General features: G+C 48.8%; 1 protein-coding gene and 1 long non-coding RNA gene across 5 annotated transcripts in view; one reads left to right on the plus strand and one right to left on the minus strand.

The window, feature by feature from the left end:
• Positions 1–16,560, plus strand: part of LOC131820149 (uncharacterized) — a 59,464-nt gene that overhangs the window by 25,636 nt on the left and 17,268 nt on the right. For 2 of the 4 annotated variants that reach the window (XR_009349481.1, XR_009349484.1), the window contains exons 3-4: positions 663–784; positions 9,854–9,979. This is a non-coding gene — a long non-coding RNA (uncharacterized LOC131820149). Of the gene's footprint in view, positions 1–662; positions 785–7,961; positions 8,387–9,853; positions 9,980–16,486 lie in introns of all 4 variants that reach the window. The other 2 variants (XR_009349482.1, XR_009349483.1) reach the window with 2 other exon arrangements.
• On the minus strand, positions 11,365–13,572 carry LOC131820144 (endogenous retrovirus group K member 5 Gag polyprotein-like). Its single transcript, XM_059155725.1, has 2 exons — positions 12,994–13,572; positions 11,365–12,925 (listed from the first exon to the last, which is right to left on the minus strand). The coding sequence occupies exon 2, from the start codon at positions 12,643–12,645 to the stop codon at positions 11,692–11,694; it is 954 nt and encodes a 317-aa protein (XP_059011708.1). The 5' UTR covers positions 12,646–12,925; positions 12,994–13,572; the 3' UTR covers positions 11,365–11,691.

Below are 16,560 nucleotides of genomic sequence, written 5' to 3' on the forward strand. Positions count from 1 at the left end.
GGACTCTGAGATCATGACCTGAGCCGAAGGCAGCGGCTTAACCCACTGAGCCACCCAGGCGCCCCACTGCCCCATATTCTGACCGCAAAATATTACATCGTCTTGATCTCGCATGTTGATGTTTAGCTGAGTCCTCAGTAGTTTGCACCTGGGCACAAAATCATATTTCGAAGAGGAACATTAAGATCTGATGTTTTGATGTAAAATACTTGTCTTTCCTGTGTACAATCATGGGACATTTTATGGTAATCTTTAAAGATTTCATTTATTTATTTATTGGAGAGGGAGAGCATGAGTGGGAGAGCCAGAGGGAGAGGGAAAAACAGGCTGTCAGCAGAGCAGGGAGCAGATCCTGACCTGAGCCAAAGGCACATGCTTTACCAACTGAGCCATCCAGGTGGCCCAAGGGACATTTTTATTTCTAAGATCTTTATTTCCACCATTAAATCATTAAATAGATTGTAGTTACTTTGGTTCCAGCAGGTTTAAGTTAAAAAGAAGAGAATGTGAAAGTCTTGATTTCTCCCATGAGTCCACAGGAAAATCACTGACCCCAAAGAAGAGCAGTCGAATCCCCATAGGCTCTTCTCCTAGGGGGGGGCTCTGCAGGGATGCTTTCTGATCTCACTGAGCGATAACTTGTCTCTGTGTCTCTGTCTCAGGATATTTTGCTCGAGTCTATGGCGTCAGTCAGCTGGTAAGGGCATTTCTGCAGAAGAAAGAATGTCATTGTCAAATTCTAAATCTTGGGACTGGGATGGAGACCACCTTCTGGAGATTAAAGGTTAGTGAACATTCGCCCTCTTCTTTCCCGAATTGTTTCATTTGTGAATGTGGCTGCCTGGTTCAAAATGTTAAAAATATATTAGGAGGTGACTGCCTGTCTCCCATGCCTGTCCCCAGCTACTTGCGCCTGCTGCCGCCGTCAGCCACGTACTTGATGTCACCGGGGCCCCGGTGAAGGATGGGTGCCTGGCTTCTCATCCTTTGCTGTTATCAACAGGGCTCCTGATAAAAACCCTTATCGACGTGTCCTCTGCATGAGTGGAAGACCCTGCCAGTGGGACTGTGAGCGCTAGACCCCCGTGTCTGCTGTATTCACAATCATGAAGATTTTATTGTCAGCGTGACAGTGTCTTCAGTACAGTTTAGAGATGTGCAAGGCTGGTGATAGTGATATGTACAAAGGCCTTTCATAGCTGCTCCCTGATTTCATCCCTCACCTGCTCGGTTAACGATCAAGAACAGTTTTAACTTCCCTCACAGGAAATGAGACGGGTCTGGTTAGTGACAGAACCAGGACCGAATAGACTGCAGGTCCCACAAGTCCAGGTTGCTTCCGTGTTTCTCTGTACAGAGCCTTGTGCTTGCTCAGGGAGGTCTTTGTGGTCCATCAGTCAGTGGTGCCTGTACCTCAGTGGCCATCGTGTGGCGGAAGGAGCTGGATCAGAATGCAGGGGCAGATCGTGTGCAGTAGGAACAGATGCCACTGGAGAAATGCCTCCTCTCAGCCCCACGTCCTTTCAAATTGGTCCCGAGGTTTGTTTTCTCCTTCGTGTCATATAGTTGGGTTGATCAGGAATACATCTGACATTTTCATTTTTGGTCCAGGTACACTGAGTCTTAGGTACCCCTTCCAAGGATAAGGTTATCTGCCAGTAGTAAGGACGGCAAACAGCACAGGGTAGAACAGATTTAGTGGAGGTGTTTTGGATCGGTCCAAAGGGTTTTTTAAAAAACTCAAGTCCCCTTGAAACAAAAGAATGCCAGTTCCAACCATCTTCATGTTCATTCCCTGCTAGAGGGTAAAACTACTTGACACTTGCCACTTGACAATGGCAAGGTCTCCAGTACTTGTAGGTCTTCCTTAGCATAGGAAAGTTCTTTTGAAACCCTTCCCTCTCCTTACCTCCCCCACCTTTCAAGGGTGTATCAGTCCCCCCCCCCCCCCAACACTGATGCCACTCTTTCTGTGCACGGATCCTCTCCCCGTGCTTTAATAAAACCACTGTTTTGCACCAAAGAGGTCTCAAGAACTCTTTCTCGACATTGGCTCTGGACCTCACCCCACCAAACATCACCTACATTCCAAAACTCTATGACTGCTCCCCTGTCTACCTGCCGTTTAGCATTATTTCTATCTTTTCCTACAAATGACGGCCAAGGAGGCACTGCTAGGCTTTAGGGGACAGGCATCAACTCTGGAACAGGGTCAGTGCATACTAAGATCATGGAGTGGAGTAGCAACCAAATTAAACACAAAACAAAGCCACTAAGTGAAAAGTTATGGGGGAGGGACCCGCAAACCCTCAATTGCAAGTTTAGAAAATAAGAGGGGAAGGAAAAGCATTTTGGTACACACACACCAGAAGAACTGTCACATGTGCTTTGGCCACACCTCACTCCCCATTTGACCCAGTCGTTGGGGGAAAAAACAAAAAAGCAAAAGCTGTGGAAGACTCACACTTTGGTATCTCATCCAGAATAAACAGTCAGTAGGTCCAGTACAGCCAGCAGCCCTAAGGACCTTGAAAGCTGTGGCCCAGAAAACTGGGCATATGACCATCACCTCCAGGAGCTCTCAAAACCACCAGTGAGTGATTCCTATTCCAACAGCCAGATGGTCTACAAACCCTGGTGTCTGCTGTCATTTCATAGTGGATAATGTTTCCTGTCAGGCATTAAAGCAGAAACCAAAGAAACTTGGAGAGGATCTGCATCCAAACCCAGAGGGAGAAAGGATTTTTTAAAAGCTCTTTAAAAAAATAAAAAGAAAAATAAACCTAAAAGTCGGCCCAAAGCGTTTCCACAGTTCTTTCCTCCAGAGGCCTGGGTTCGGAGGCAGCAGCACCTCTACGGTCCCTCCATGGATAGCAGGAACTCCGGAGGCAGATCCGATGGGCCAGGACCTCCAATTAATTCTTATATCCTGCAATTAGGCACTTGGAGGTTGAGGATCTGCAGAGGTAGGGTGCCCCCGAAATGCAGAGAACACCTCCCCCAGAGCACAGCGTCCACAGGGCCTCAGGCACATCAGTGCGCAGAGTTTTTGCCCAGGGCAAACCCTGGTGTGGGGGCCAGGGGAAGGCTCTCAGGTGCAGTCCCCCCAGGGCGATGCTGGGCATGGCCAGGACAGAGGGCGGTGGACTCCCCCTGCAGGGGGCGTCTTGGAAAGGCCAATCCACCAAGTAGCCCTTCCCAGACTCTGGCACCAGCCCAAACTGGCCTCCAGTCTGTGGCTTGGCGCAGAACCAGACCAGGACCCCTTGAGCCTGGTGCGTGGTGGTGGCAGGGGACGGGAGCATGCCACCAGGAGAGCCTCCAGCCCTCCCGTTCCCGCTCCTGACCTCACCTGGCACAATCCCGGCCCGAATGGGCATATTTACAGGCCAGGGTCTGGTTGGCCAGCTGCTTCACGCAGCAGAATTGCTTCTTCATCGTGGCGATGGGGTGGGCAGCGGGGCTCCCGCGGGGCAGCTGCCAGCGCGGTTCCTAACCCTATCCCCTGGACTAGCATCAGTCAGGACTGGCAAGGGGGGTGGAATCAGGCCTCTGCTGCTGCACACCTGCCATTCTGTGCAGGCGGAGGACCCGCGGACCAGGCGTGTCCAACATTCTGCCCTAATGCCTGCCTGGTCTAGGCGCACAGCTGCGGGAGGTGATAGAGGTGCAGCTTGGGCAGTGGCTAGTGAACCGCCAGAGCAAATCACGACCAAGCTGTCCCTGCAGAACTGATGGGGCAAGGAGGGACAGAGCACTCTGGAGCCACTGGAGGCTGGAAATACACAAAGTCTCCATGAGGGCCATTCTCTGTGTGGATATAGACCTCTGTGAAGTGCTCTGAGGATCCTCTCTCCTAGCTGGATGGACGTGTGTGACCCTGTAATTTACACCAGAATGAAAAATGTACTATTGGGTGGAAAGACATACCACAGGACTTTGTGTATTGTGATCCCACTTAGGGGGGGAAGTAGAGGGCCATGTGCATTTTCTGGGGGCAGGCACCTGGGTGCAGTCAGGCGGGATCATGCACTAGGGGCACACCCTGGACAGGCACCAAGGAGGACAAGGGGCCCAGGCCTGGGTGGGAAGTTGTGGGGATGAGCTGTGGGGACAGGGACCTGGACCAGTGGCCAGAGGGCCTTGGCTGTTCGGAGCTACCTGTCCAGCAGAGGCACGTGGGAGTGAGTGGCAGGAGGTGGGGTGGGAGCGGGCGGAGGGTTAGGGAAGGGGCATGCAGGCATTGCCTGAAAAGGTCTGTATGCTTAGGCACAAGGGAGCTCTGGAGAGGGGGGTGGGGGAGGGGCATGCAGGCATTGCCTGGAAAGGTCTGTATGCTTAGGCTGAGCTCACAGGAGGGGGCGGGGGAGGGGCATGCAGGTGTTGCCTGGAAACCTCTGTAGGCTTTTGATTCTTAGCCTTGCTCAGCTTGGGGTTCTAGGACACTTGGCAGGGTAGTCTGACTGGGCTGAATGCTTTTGTACTGCGGACCAGGACAGTTGTATGACCCTCAGATGTTCTCCTGGTCTGGTAGGCTGGGCTCTGGCCTAGGCCATTCCCTAGGGGCCGTGGACAGCAGCCAGACCTCTTTGACCAGGGACATCGATATTAAGAGACATGTGCTGGGGAAAGGGACTTTCCCTGGGGATGCCAGGGATTTGGCTGATGTCATCTCAACCCAGACACAGATCAGTAGACTCCTCCATGAGATTGAAACATTGAAGGCTGAAGTGACTCATTGGAAGAAGTTGTGCCAGTGTTCCACCCAGGGACCAAATACCATCAACACAGAAATACTGTGGAAACTGAAGAGCCACATCAGGGACCTAGAGCAGTGGCGGAAGCGGGAGCTGGACAAACATCAGCTGGAGGTGGCGGGGTTGCAAAACACCCACCGGCAGAAGCTAGCAGACCTCACTGACCGGCACTGCCAACAACTTAGAGACTATCAACGGATGGATCGGCTCTCCAAGAGAAGACTGGGAAACTCACTCAAATTATCCAGCAAAAGGATTTGGAAATTCAGGATCTTTCTAGGAAAATCTCTGTGGCTTCTCACTGCCAGAATGGGCACGTGGAACAACTTCAGCGCCAATTGCAAGAGTGTACTTTGAAAAGCGAACAGGTCTTGGTGGTCCTAAATGAGAAGACGAGGGAGAATAGCAATCTGAAAAGGAACTATCACAGAATGACCAATCGACTTGCTGCCAAAGAAGCAGAACTCCAGAAGATGCAAGAGGAAAATCAAAAACTGTCCACTAGAATAGAAAGCAGTGACATAGAGGTGTTTAGAGAAATGATTCGGTATTTGTCACACATTATTCGAGAAAAGGACCTGGAAGTGGATGCGTTAAGTCAAAAATGCCAGACTTTAATGACAATCCTGCAGACACCCTGCACTGGTCATGCAGTTGGAGGAGTTTCTATTGATCAGTTCCAGCAGCTTCTACAGGAACGGGACACATTAAGACAGCGGGTGACAATCATGGAGGAGTGGAAAGAGCAGGTGCTGACCATGGTCCAAAATATGAAGCGTGAGTCACCCCAGCTTCAGAGAGATCTGCGACAACTCCAGGCATGGGCTTGCACCAACAGCGAGGTTCTGAAGCTGCAGACAACATCTCTTGACCAGATCCACACTTACCAAGGACATGAAATACACTTACAAGAGCTAGAGAAGGAACTGGCACAACTTCAGCTCCGCATCGGGGAGCTATGCAATGCCAAGGACCTCCTTTTAGGGAACCTTGACGCGATTTTCCTCCCTCCCTCCAGCGACACTGCAGAGGCAGCCGACTCTCTGAAGGCCGTGAAATCTGACCGAGTGAGTGAGTCTTCTCAGGTGCTCCAAGAGGAGGTAGAAGAGCTTAGAAAATTAGTGCAAGGAAAAGATAAAAAGATTCAAACCCTCCAGGAAGATCAGCAGAGACGGATTGCTTCAGGGGCTGCTACGGGGGAAGGAGAAGGGAAGCCACAGGAACACAGCGATTCTGATTCCCACATGGAGCAGCAGAAGGAGAAACAGGCTGTTCTACAAGATTTCCCTCAGGCTCAGGACCTCCGAATCCCAGCAAAAGTGAGGAACTGCTTTCTTTGCAGGAGAAGCTCAGGGGCCAACTGAGTGAGAATGAGCTGCAGAGGCAGGCAGTCACCAGCCTGAAGGAGAGGATAGCAGATTTTGAAATGGATGTGTGTCTGCTGAAAGAGGAAAATGGAAAGATGGTGGAAACATGTAGAGAAAAAGACATGGAAAAACAGGCCTTGCAAGAGACAAATCGGCTTCTGTCAAAGATGCAGAGGGAGGAGGAATCCCAGCCTGCTGTGATGAAAGAGAAGGCACTTTCTCTGGAGCAACTGCTGGGAGAGAAAGAACACGTAGAGAACGGGGAATTGAACTGGCATATGGACGTCATTCAGTCAAAGCAGGAAAAGGCAGTTTTGGATCAACAGGAGAGAGATGATGTCGTGTTGGCACAGAAACAGAAAGAAACGGAAACCTGTGCCCACCAGAAGGAGGGTCACCAGTTACATGAGAGAGAATTGCGCCTAACCCAGGAGCTGGAGAGAGGATGGCACCTCGCTGCAGAGGCCCAAGATTCTCGTTGCCTGGAAAGTTTGGCTTCAGAAGACCAAGTGGCTCAGATAAGAGAGGAAGTGACGGTCCTGCAGGGAAAACTCGTTTTGTCTTCCGCTGCCATGGAAAAGGGCAACCATAGAGCCAGTCTGCAGGTGGAGTTGCTGCGGGAGCAATTGCACATGGTCACCCAGCAGAAAGAGGAAGCTGCGCTCCGGCTTGCTGCCTCCCAGGAAGAGGGAAGGCACTATGATCGAAGGCTAGTGAACCTCAAGCTGGAACTCACTGAATGGATGGAAAAGGCAGACACCCTAGAAGGAAAACTGAAGTCGTTACAGGGACAATGGCATCAAACAAATGTTGACTTGGAGGTGAAGGAGGACCAACTCCAAGAGTTCAAGAAACAGAATGATGTCCAGCAGGAAATACTGGACGACACACAGAAGAAACTCTTGACCTTAGTAAGTAAGGCTGAAGGAATGGTGGACAAAATCCTCCTAAGGAGACTCTTCGTGGGATCTTTCCAGGCAGCTGATGTGGAACGGCAAGAAGCGTTGAGGTTGATGGCAAGCACACTGGGGATCCAAGAAGACCAGCTGCGGCAGCTGCGTGGTCAAGAGCCTGCGGGTGTGCCCAGTGGGGTTACTGGGGAGCCTGGATCCAGAAGCGCCCCCAATGCACCTGGGAAGCCAAATCACCAAGCTGTGGCCAATTCTTTTTCAGGACTTTTTGTCCAGTCTCTAGAAGCGGAATCTCATCCAGCTTCTCCATCGCCAAACACCTCTGCTCTTGACATGAAACCCCCAGATTCAGGAGGAACAGGACAACTGCCTAAGAAACAAGGCCCACCACGACTGAATGCTACCCTGGGATCCACACCCGGAAAAAAAGATGTCAAACCCTGAACCACAGCTGTGTCTCTTATTAACGCACCTGGACCGGAAATGGATGGGTTGGAGCACCTTCTTCTAAATGTTATCTCTGATTCTTTACCCAGATACACGCCCTATATACTGTCAACTGCCAAGAAGGTTGGAATGGCGGCCAAAGACCTCTCAAAGAAATAGATGATTGTCAAGCCAGAGACGAGACAATGCTTTGAAGATCCCAAGTCACTCTGTGTCTACCTTAACCCCAAATGCACTTTTTCAAAATGTAACCTATTTGCAGTTCTGCTTTCAGCTTAATAAACATAGTATTTTATGAGTTAACCAAAAAAGGGGTCATTTAATAACTGCAGAAGTATTTGCCAAAATGAAAACAGTGGTGACTTCTTTTTCTTTTTTTAAGATTTTCTTTCTTTCTTTTTTTCTTTCTTTCTTTCTTTCTTTCTTTCTTTCTTTCTTTCTTTCTTTCTTTCTTTCTTTCTTTCTTTCTTTCTTGACAGAAATTGGGAGCACACAAGCAAGGGGAGAAGCAGAGGGAGAGAGAGAAGTAGGTTCTCCACTGAGCAGGGGAACCTGTGACCTGATCCTTGGACCCCGGGATCATGACCAGAGCCAAAGGCAGACAGTTAACAGACTGAGCCACCCAGATACCAGAACAGTGGTGACTTTGTTAGGACAGCCGACACTGCTAGGCTTGGGGGCTGTGGTCAAAGGATTCTTCCAATAATGTCTGTAATGCTTTAAGGTTTTCACAAGGGTCAGGTGTCTTCGTATATCTGATCTAGGGAACACATCAACTCGTTTTAGTCTTCCAAATTTATCAAATCACGAGTACACACTCCTTATATGGGAAACAAAGTGAATGGCACGAAAGTACAAGATGAATATAAGGTTAAAAACAAAAAGGCAAGTTTGCTTTTCCCAGGTAAGTCTCATTTCTATTAGCTTGTTTTTTAGTTTCTATTTTTTCAAAATCATTTCCTTTTCTGTTGTCTGCAAAAGCACTCTATGGGTAACCTGAGTCCTCTTGGGCCTTATGTATATTTGTCTAGTTAGGAGTATTGTATTCTCTGACTTGTTTTATTTTTTTCCCTCCAAATCACTCTGCCTTGGAGACCATTTGAAATGGGAATGAATCCCATCTTATTCTTTAAAAGAAAATCCAGCTGCTTATGGTTCTACCCTACATTATGCAAATAGCTCCCCTTGATTAGCATTTAAGTGGTTTTTACCTGGAATATCCATGGTCAACTCCCTTGTTCATTTCTTCAAAAGCCCCTTCAAATCTTCCTTTGCCCTTCGAGGCGAATTGTTCCATTGCACCTTGGAAAGGATCCATTCAGATTTCAGATTTCTTTAAGGACCTCATTCCATTTTCCATTCGGCTCTCTCTCCAGCCTGCCAAATATGGTCATTCCTTCCCTGCTTTCCTGTTGTCAGTGCTCTGATTCACCCACTGCTGTCTCAGACTGGTGCAGTAGACTCCCTAACAATCTTGCTGGTTCCACTCTTAACCTCCCTTGAATCCATTCTGAACTCTGCTGTCAGGATGAACTGAGATGAACATGTGACGTTACTTCCCTTCTGTAATTACTGGAGCGTTTCCCCACTGCCTGGGGTTTGACCTTTAAGAGAGCATCCAAGCCCTTGCCTTTGCGGCCTTCCTTCCTCTTCATCATTCACATAAAGGCTGCCCTTTAGCTCCAGGTGAATTCTTGCAAGCCCCAAATAGATTATTATCCAAATAACTTCAAGTCCATGAGCCTCCTCTTTGTGCCTTGACAAAGGTACAAGTGAGAAAGATTTCATCCTCTTCTTCACCTGTTGGCGAGGGGAGGGATTCCAGCCCTAAAGCTATGCAATGTCCGCATGCAACATAGCTGACATCCACCGTGATTTGTTACCGACCTATCCTCATGGCCCAGGGAAGGAGGACACACACATCATGCAGGGCCATGGGGGACGTTGCACCTGGGAACAGAATGGACAAGGGCTGTGGGTGCAGACTATGTAGTAAGAGGAGAGTGAAGGTGAGCCCTACTTCCTGCAGGAGGGAATGACTGGCTTGCTGGATCATTCCACAGGCTGTCAGGGAACTGGAACTTACTACTTGGGGAGGAACTGTGCCTGGTACCTGTGCTTAGGAGGCCTTGTTGGCCAGAGGATCTGATTTGTGGGAGCAGAGTGAGAAGAGAACATGGAGTGAGGCCATTTGAGGCCATCTGAATCTTAATCAAACTCGGGCTTTCCATCACAGTGGACTCTGGTATTTGGACATCCATTTCATCTGAGACCCTTAGTGCATAGTAAAGTGCTTCTCCAGGACGTGAAGCTGTACTGTGAGCAGGTGGGAGACGTGGTCATCAAAACGAAAATGTAATATCTTCCATAGATGTTCACGCAGTTGATCCCAAGGAAATCCCTGGGTGGCCAAGGGGTAGAAGGAAGAGCTGAAGTCCTCCAGCACCATGGAATCTGGCAATGCACTGTGGACAGAAGCCTCCACCTCCACCTGCAGGTAGGATAAGCAGACTTTGGCTTCAGCCTGTAGCAAGTAGGCCTTGGTGACTCTATTAAGCTGGTGGGGGTGCCATGACCCAGAGAATAATAGACAGCTGGATAGGAAGGCTCAGAGTGTCGCTCTCGGCCCGCAAGAATGACCCGCAGACGAGGTGAGTGGCAAGCTTCTTTTATTACTACTCTAATGGCGGCCGCGCCGCACCAAGCACTTACAGCAGTATTTATCCACGAAGTTCACCCGTACTCGCCCCTCTATTTGGCCAATCATAATGCCGTGCACGCAGTGTCCTTGTGGACCCTTATGTAACCATACAGGACTCTATTGTTCTCTAGCGGTGATCATGCGTTTATCTCTTGGCTCCTGGAGCTGTGTGCGTCAGCCACGAGCGCATCCTCCTAGACTAATCATTCTCAGTTCCTCAATCTTCAGGCACTCCCGTCTACGTGACTCCTTGCATCTGCTGGATGGCTCTCCACAGCTCCCCCTTTTTTATTATTTATATGGCAGGGATCGTGCCTGTCTTAGGTTGCCAATCCTCAGCACACATGCTTACCCGTCATCGGGTACTCCCCCTGGCCGAGGAGCCCCTGTCTTAGGTTGCTATGGTGAGGGATCAGTCTTACCCGTCTTTGACTACCGATCCAGCGTACTAAGCCATATTTTGGGGGGGGAGGTGCCAGCCTCCAGAGCCATCATGGCTTAGACCAAAGCCCGCTGCTGTAGCTGTTGTTGTCATACAATTCTGCAGATGCATTTTAGAAGGAGTATTTGAGCCGGAATCATCAAGGCTCTTATGCCTGCCTAGTTTGAGGAAAGAGACTGATTGTTATAACATATTAACCAAATCGCTGACGGAGCCAAGAGATACCTGGGTGGCATTCAAGGTGACATTCTGAGCCCACCGCGGTTGATTAGCTGATGGTTACGTATGATGGCTCTTAACTTATAAACTTCTGCAAGTATAATTTTAACCGCACAAGGCAAAAGGCACATGAAAAGAACAATTACCACTAGCACTCCTATAATTGTTCCTACAACATACCATACGTGCGTCAGGGAAGGGAAGTAAGAAAACAAGGAGCTTACAAAGTTTTCAGCAAGCTGAGCAACAGTTAACTGCTAAGGATAAGTTGTTATGAGCTATAGGGGTGATACAAAGTCCAGCCATATTATGTATGCATCCTATTGACACAATTGACTCTAGGATATCAAGTTGTTCCTGTACAAGATCAACCCTTTGATTTACAATAAGGATCCCAGCATGCAAATGTCTGTTAATTTGTTCTTGCGTAGCCAATGCTTCAGCGACCATTCCTGTGACATTGTTGAGTGCAGCTGCTGTCTGTACTGAGGTTGTCAACGCCACTGCAGCAGCAGTAGCAGCAGCGGTGGATGCTGCGATAGCTGCAATAATGGCTGCTGTTATTCCAAAGTCTTGTTTATGTCGAAGCAGCACCGGCAGGTTGTCGGGGTTCACCTGTACTGGCATCGGGATATACGTCGGTATCTTGGCTATTACTGCCGAGTCTCTCACCGAGGCGTTCCAACATTCTGATAGCAGACAATTCTGGGACTCACAAGAGAGACTAGATGACTTGTTAATAGTAGAAGCATTAAAAACTATGAAGAGAAAGGGAGCTCTAACACAGACGGGCAATGGTGAGTAACTTATGTGCTTAGCTGAGGTGCAAATGCAAGTAACATTTGTTTCAGATCGAGAGCCTACGTGATCTTAAAACCGCTCTGGCCAGGTTGGCCCAATCCTCAGGAGTGAGGTAAAGTGTTCCCAGCGACTCCACAAGGGAGACAGTGAAAGCTGCCTGGGGTCCATAGGCGCTGACTACCTCCTTAAGCTGCTTTACCAACTTGAAATCTAGTGGCTGGTGGTACCTCTGCTGATTCTGATCTTCTAACACTGGAAAAAAACCTTTTCCCGGGCCAAGGACCTCTCTCCAATTTTCCACGGTACAGCCCAAACAATAGCACGTCTTGGCGTAGCTGGGCCTATAAGGCGGGGGCCACTCATGGGGTGGCGCTGTAGGGCTGGAATGCGGAAGCGGTGTAACTTCCGTTTTTAATTTCGACTGCGCCACAACTGTGGCTTCCGCCCCTGCTCTCAGCTGCGCCATTGCTTCTCCCTGCATTCTTAATTCTCCTAATGCCTTTTGCAATTCCGCCTTCTTTTCCTCAAGTTGCTGCCTCACGGTCTCCAAGTCTGTCTGGAGACCGGGAGATTCCCCTTTCTTGTTATTTGCCTCTATCTTTCCTAGCTCCTGTAACTCGCGTTCGGACATCCCTTCTGAGCTTTCGCTTTCGGATTCAGAATCTCGGGAGGAGCCCTTACGGGACTCTTCCTTCATTTGCTCAAGGACTTTCCCTCCCTGTAGTACTGCTCGCTGTAGGGGCTCTCGGGGGGATTGTAAACATACCTTCACCAGGGACCACACAGCTAGAGTCCCCGGGGATGTAGAGGGGCAGCGTTTTAAGTCCTCACCCAGGTTTTCCCATTGTGGCACATTTAGGAGCCCTTCTTCTATAAACCAGGGGGCAATCTCTTCTACTTCTTTTAAAAAAGCCCTCGCTGTTTTTGCCTTTAAGGGGGTACCGTTCGTCTTGAGGACATCTTTTAAGGAGTCCTCCAAGCGAGCAAGATCGTTCCCCATTCAGATCAACTAAAAATCAAATTACAGGACACCCAAAATAACTTACAGATTAATGTTTCTGAACTTCAAACACTACAATCTGAACAAGATACTCTCCTAGAACGGCATAACAAGATGCTTCAGAAAACCATGCAAGAATTAGAACTGGTTAGAAAGAATGCCTAGCAAATCACACTAATGAATATGGAAATAGCTGATTATGAGCGTTTGATGAAAGAACTGAATCAAAAGTTAGCTAGTAAAAACAGCAAAATTGTTCCCCATTCCGAGGAAACTTTACCTCATTGTCTCCGTAGAACTTCACAAACACCCTAATGTCTCATCGTCTACAGAGAACTTCTGTTAAACCTTATCGTCCCCGTAGAACTTCACAAACACCCTAACGTCTCATCGTCTACGGGGAACTTCTTATCGTCCCTGAAGAACTTCATAAACACCCTTACGTCCGATCGTCTTCAGGGAACTTCCCTGTCAATAGACAGAAATAGGTGCACTCTTTACCTGATTGTTGCTCTTACCTCAATCCTCGTTCTGCGTCTGGAGATAGGGTTCCCGGGTTTCGGCACCAGGTGTCGCTCTCGGCCCGCAAGAACGACCCGCAGACGAGGTGAGTGGCAAGCTTCTTTTATTACTACTCTAATGGCGGCCGCGCCGCACCAAGCACTTACAGCAGTATTTATCCACGAAGTTCACCCGTACTCGCCCCCCTATTTGGCCAATCATAACGCCGTGCACGCAGTGTCCTTGTAGACCCTTATGTAACCATACAGGACTCTATTGTTCTCTAGCGGTGATCATGCGTTTATCTCTTGGCTCCTGGAGCTGTGTGCGTCAGCCACGAGCGCATCCTCCTAGACTAATCATTCTCAGTTCCTCAATCTTCAGGCACTCCCGTCTACGTGACTCCTTGCATCTGCTGGATGGCTCTCCACACAGAGCCTGTGAGAGACTCTGTTTCCAGGAGAGCCCAGTGCATGGCCTGCAACTGCTGCTTTCATGGTCTATAACCCAGGTCCAAGGAGGGCTGTATCTTGCATTGGGATCCCATGGACAATTGACAGATAGCATGGGTGATCCAGGGACTCCAGGAAGGAGAGAGGAGGCTTCTGAAGCCTTTTCTCCTGGGCAATAACAGGTGATTTTTTTAAAAAAAGATTTTATTTATGTAGTTAAGAGAGAGCTCTGGCTGGAAGAGGGGGTGGAAGGGTGAGGGAGAATCAGGCTCCCCACCAAGCAGGGAACCCCCCTGCCAGGCTTGATGTCAGGATCCTGAGATCTGAAAGTAAGGCAGATGCTTCACCAACTGAGCCACCCCGTCACCCTCAACAGGTCATTTTTACTTGCCTTTTGTTGAGGGGAGACCCTCCTGACTTCATTGTGAGCACAATGACAAGTAACAGCCTAAATGGGCTTCTGTAAAATTTATAAACAAGGAATATGTTGCCTCAGAACCCAAAAAGTACTGAAAGATGTTGGACTTCTATGTCCTTTTTTTTCTTTTTTAAAGATTTAATTTGTTAGTTGATAGAGCACGAGAGAGAGAGAGAGAGAGAAAGAGAGAGAGAGAAGAATAGAAGGGGCTGGCAGGGGCAGAGGGAGAGGGAGAAGCACGCTTCCCGCTGATCAGGGAGCCTGATGCAGGGCTTGTTGCAGGACCCTGAGATCAGGACCTGAGTTGAAGGCAGACACTTAACTGACAGAGCCACCCAGGAACCCCCGCATTTGTAGGTCCTTAACAAGTTTGTCAAATAAATTTCCTCACAGTAGGATGTCTTTTTTTTTTAAAAAAAGATTTTATTTATTTACTTGTCATAGAGAGAGAAGCGAGAGCAAGCACAGGCAGACAGAGTGGCAGGCAGAGGCAGAGGGAGATGCAGGCTCCACACCAAGCAAGGAGCCCAACGTGGGACTCGATCCCAGGACGCTGGGATCATGACCTGAGCCGAAGGCAGCCGCTCAACCAACTGAGCCACCCAGGCGTCCCACAGTAGGATGTTTTAAATGTGATGTCACACCTATGTTCCTGGAGAAAGATGGGTGTAGTAAGTTCCTACCCACAAAGGTTGCCTATGATAGCAGAGCGGTTTGGATGCTCTTTGTATAACAAGGTATATCATGTGTCCTTCAAGGTTGAGGCAAACATGCCTGTGAGGATGTTGAAATAGGCACTGATCAGAACATCTTGGCCAAATCTATCATAGCGAAGTATTCACCATCTTTAAATTGGTTGGGCTCCCTCATTTTTTAAAAATTTTTTAAAAAATTTTATTTATTTATTTTGACAGAGAGAGATCACAATTAGGCAGAGAGGCAGGCGGGGGTGTTGGGGAAGCAGGCTCCCCACTGAGCAGAGAGCCCAATGTGGGCCCGATCCCAGGACCCTGAGACCATGACCGGAGTTGAAGGCAGAGGCTTTAACCCACTGAGCCACCCACGTGCCCCATCCCTCATGGTTTTTTAAATGACTTTATTTCTTTATTTTAAAGAGAGAGCAAGAGAGAGAGAGAGAGAGATAGCAAATGAGCGGGGGTAGGGGGTGATGGCGGGAAGGGAAGGGCAGAGGCAGAGAAAATCCCAAGTGGACTCCACCCCGAGCATGTAGCTGGACATGGGACCCAATCCTATGACTCTGAGATCATGACCGGAGCCAAAAGCTTAACCCACTGAGCCCCACAGGTGTCTCAGATGTTTTAAGGGGACTGGGGTTTATTTTAATCAGGTATGGTAAGACAGGCAGATATACAAGTAACTCTCACAATGGAAGAAGTGTTTTTGGACTCACAGATCCCATGAAAGGAGGTCCTGGGAGGCATGGAGGGCCGCCCCGGGAAGCACCAGGCTTGGTCAGGAGAAAGAGGAAGTGAAGGGACAATAGGGGGAAGACCCTTTATCATGGATTCCGTGGGAAGGGGCAGGGGAGTCTGGGTAAGCACGTTTAAGACTGCCTAGTTTGTGTCATCTCAGTGGGTTCTGGGACACAGTGGTGTCTGGAGTAGTCTGTCCTTACCCCTGGGGTGATCAGGGCAGGGCATAGTGGCCCAGAGTGTAAGAGTTTCTTACAAGAGATGGTTGGGGGTAAAGCATCTGATTTGGTTGCTTTACCTGTGAAAGGTTTGCTGGCAGGCAAGCTGCTGACCATCTCTAGGAATTCAGTAAGCCTGCCAAGGACAGTCCCTCCGAAGTCAGCAAGGCCTGAGATGTCAAAGCATTAAATACAGATGATAGAAAATATGGTTATTATATTTGCTATAAACAGGATTTGAGCCCTCATAATAATTCCATTAAGGTTAGGCAACCAGTGCCTCCTAGCAACATTAGAGTTCATTCAGAACCTATGATGTAGTGGCACAAAAGCCAGTCGGCCTCCTTTTATTTTTGCCAATTAAATTATTTTAGTAAATTTTGGATTTCTTTTTTTTCAAAGATTTTATTTATTTATTGGAGAGAGAGAGAGAGAGCGCAAGTATGTGTGATAGAGCAGGCCTCAGGGGGAGTAGCAGGGAGAGGTAGAGGGAGAAGCAGACTGACTCCTTGCCCAGCAGGGAGCTTGATATGTGGCTCTATCCCAGGATCCTGGAATCAAGACCCAAGCTAAAGTCATTGACTAACCATGTGAGCCACCCAGGTGCCCCTGTAAATTTTGGATTGACAGTTGGGTCAAATTTTGAACCTATGTTGAATTAGTCGGGGCAGGTGGGGGGTGGGTTCTGCCTCCTGTATTCAGATTTCTCTCTTCCACTCCTCCTATGCTTGGGTCTGTTTCTTCCTGGAAGAAGAAACCCCTGTGGGGTGGGGGAGTGTCTCATTACCCTGCTCCTCTTTCTCGGGTTTTTTTTCCCAGAGTGTCTCAAATCAGCATCATCAGCCTTGGAGCTTCCGTTGTGGCAATGGTTGTATGGTTTCAAGTCTCCTGGT

This window comes from Mustela lutreola, chromosome 17, assembly GCF_030435805.1.
Source record: "Mustela lutreola isolate mMusLut2 chromosome 17, mMusLut2.pri, whole genome shotgun sequence".
In the NCBI taxonomy this organism is placed as follows: domain Eukaryota; kingdom Metazoa; phylum Chordata; class Mammalia; order Carnivora; family Mustelidae; genus Mustela; species Mustela lutreola.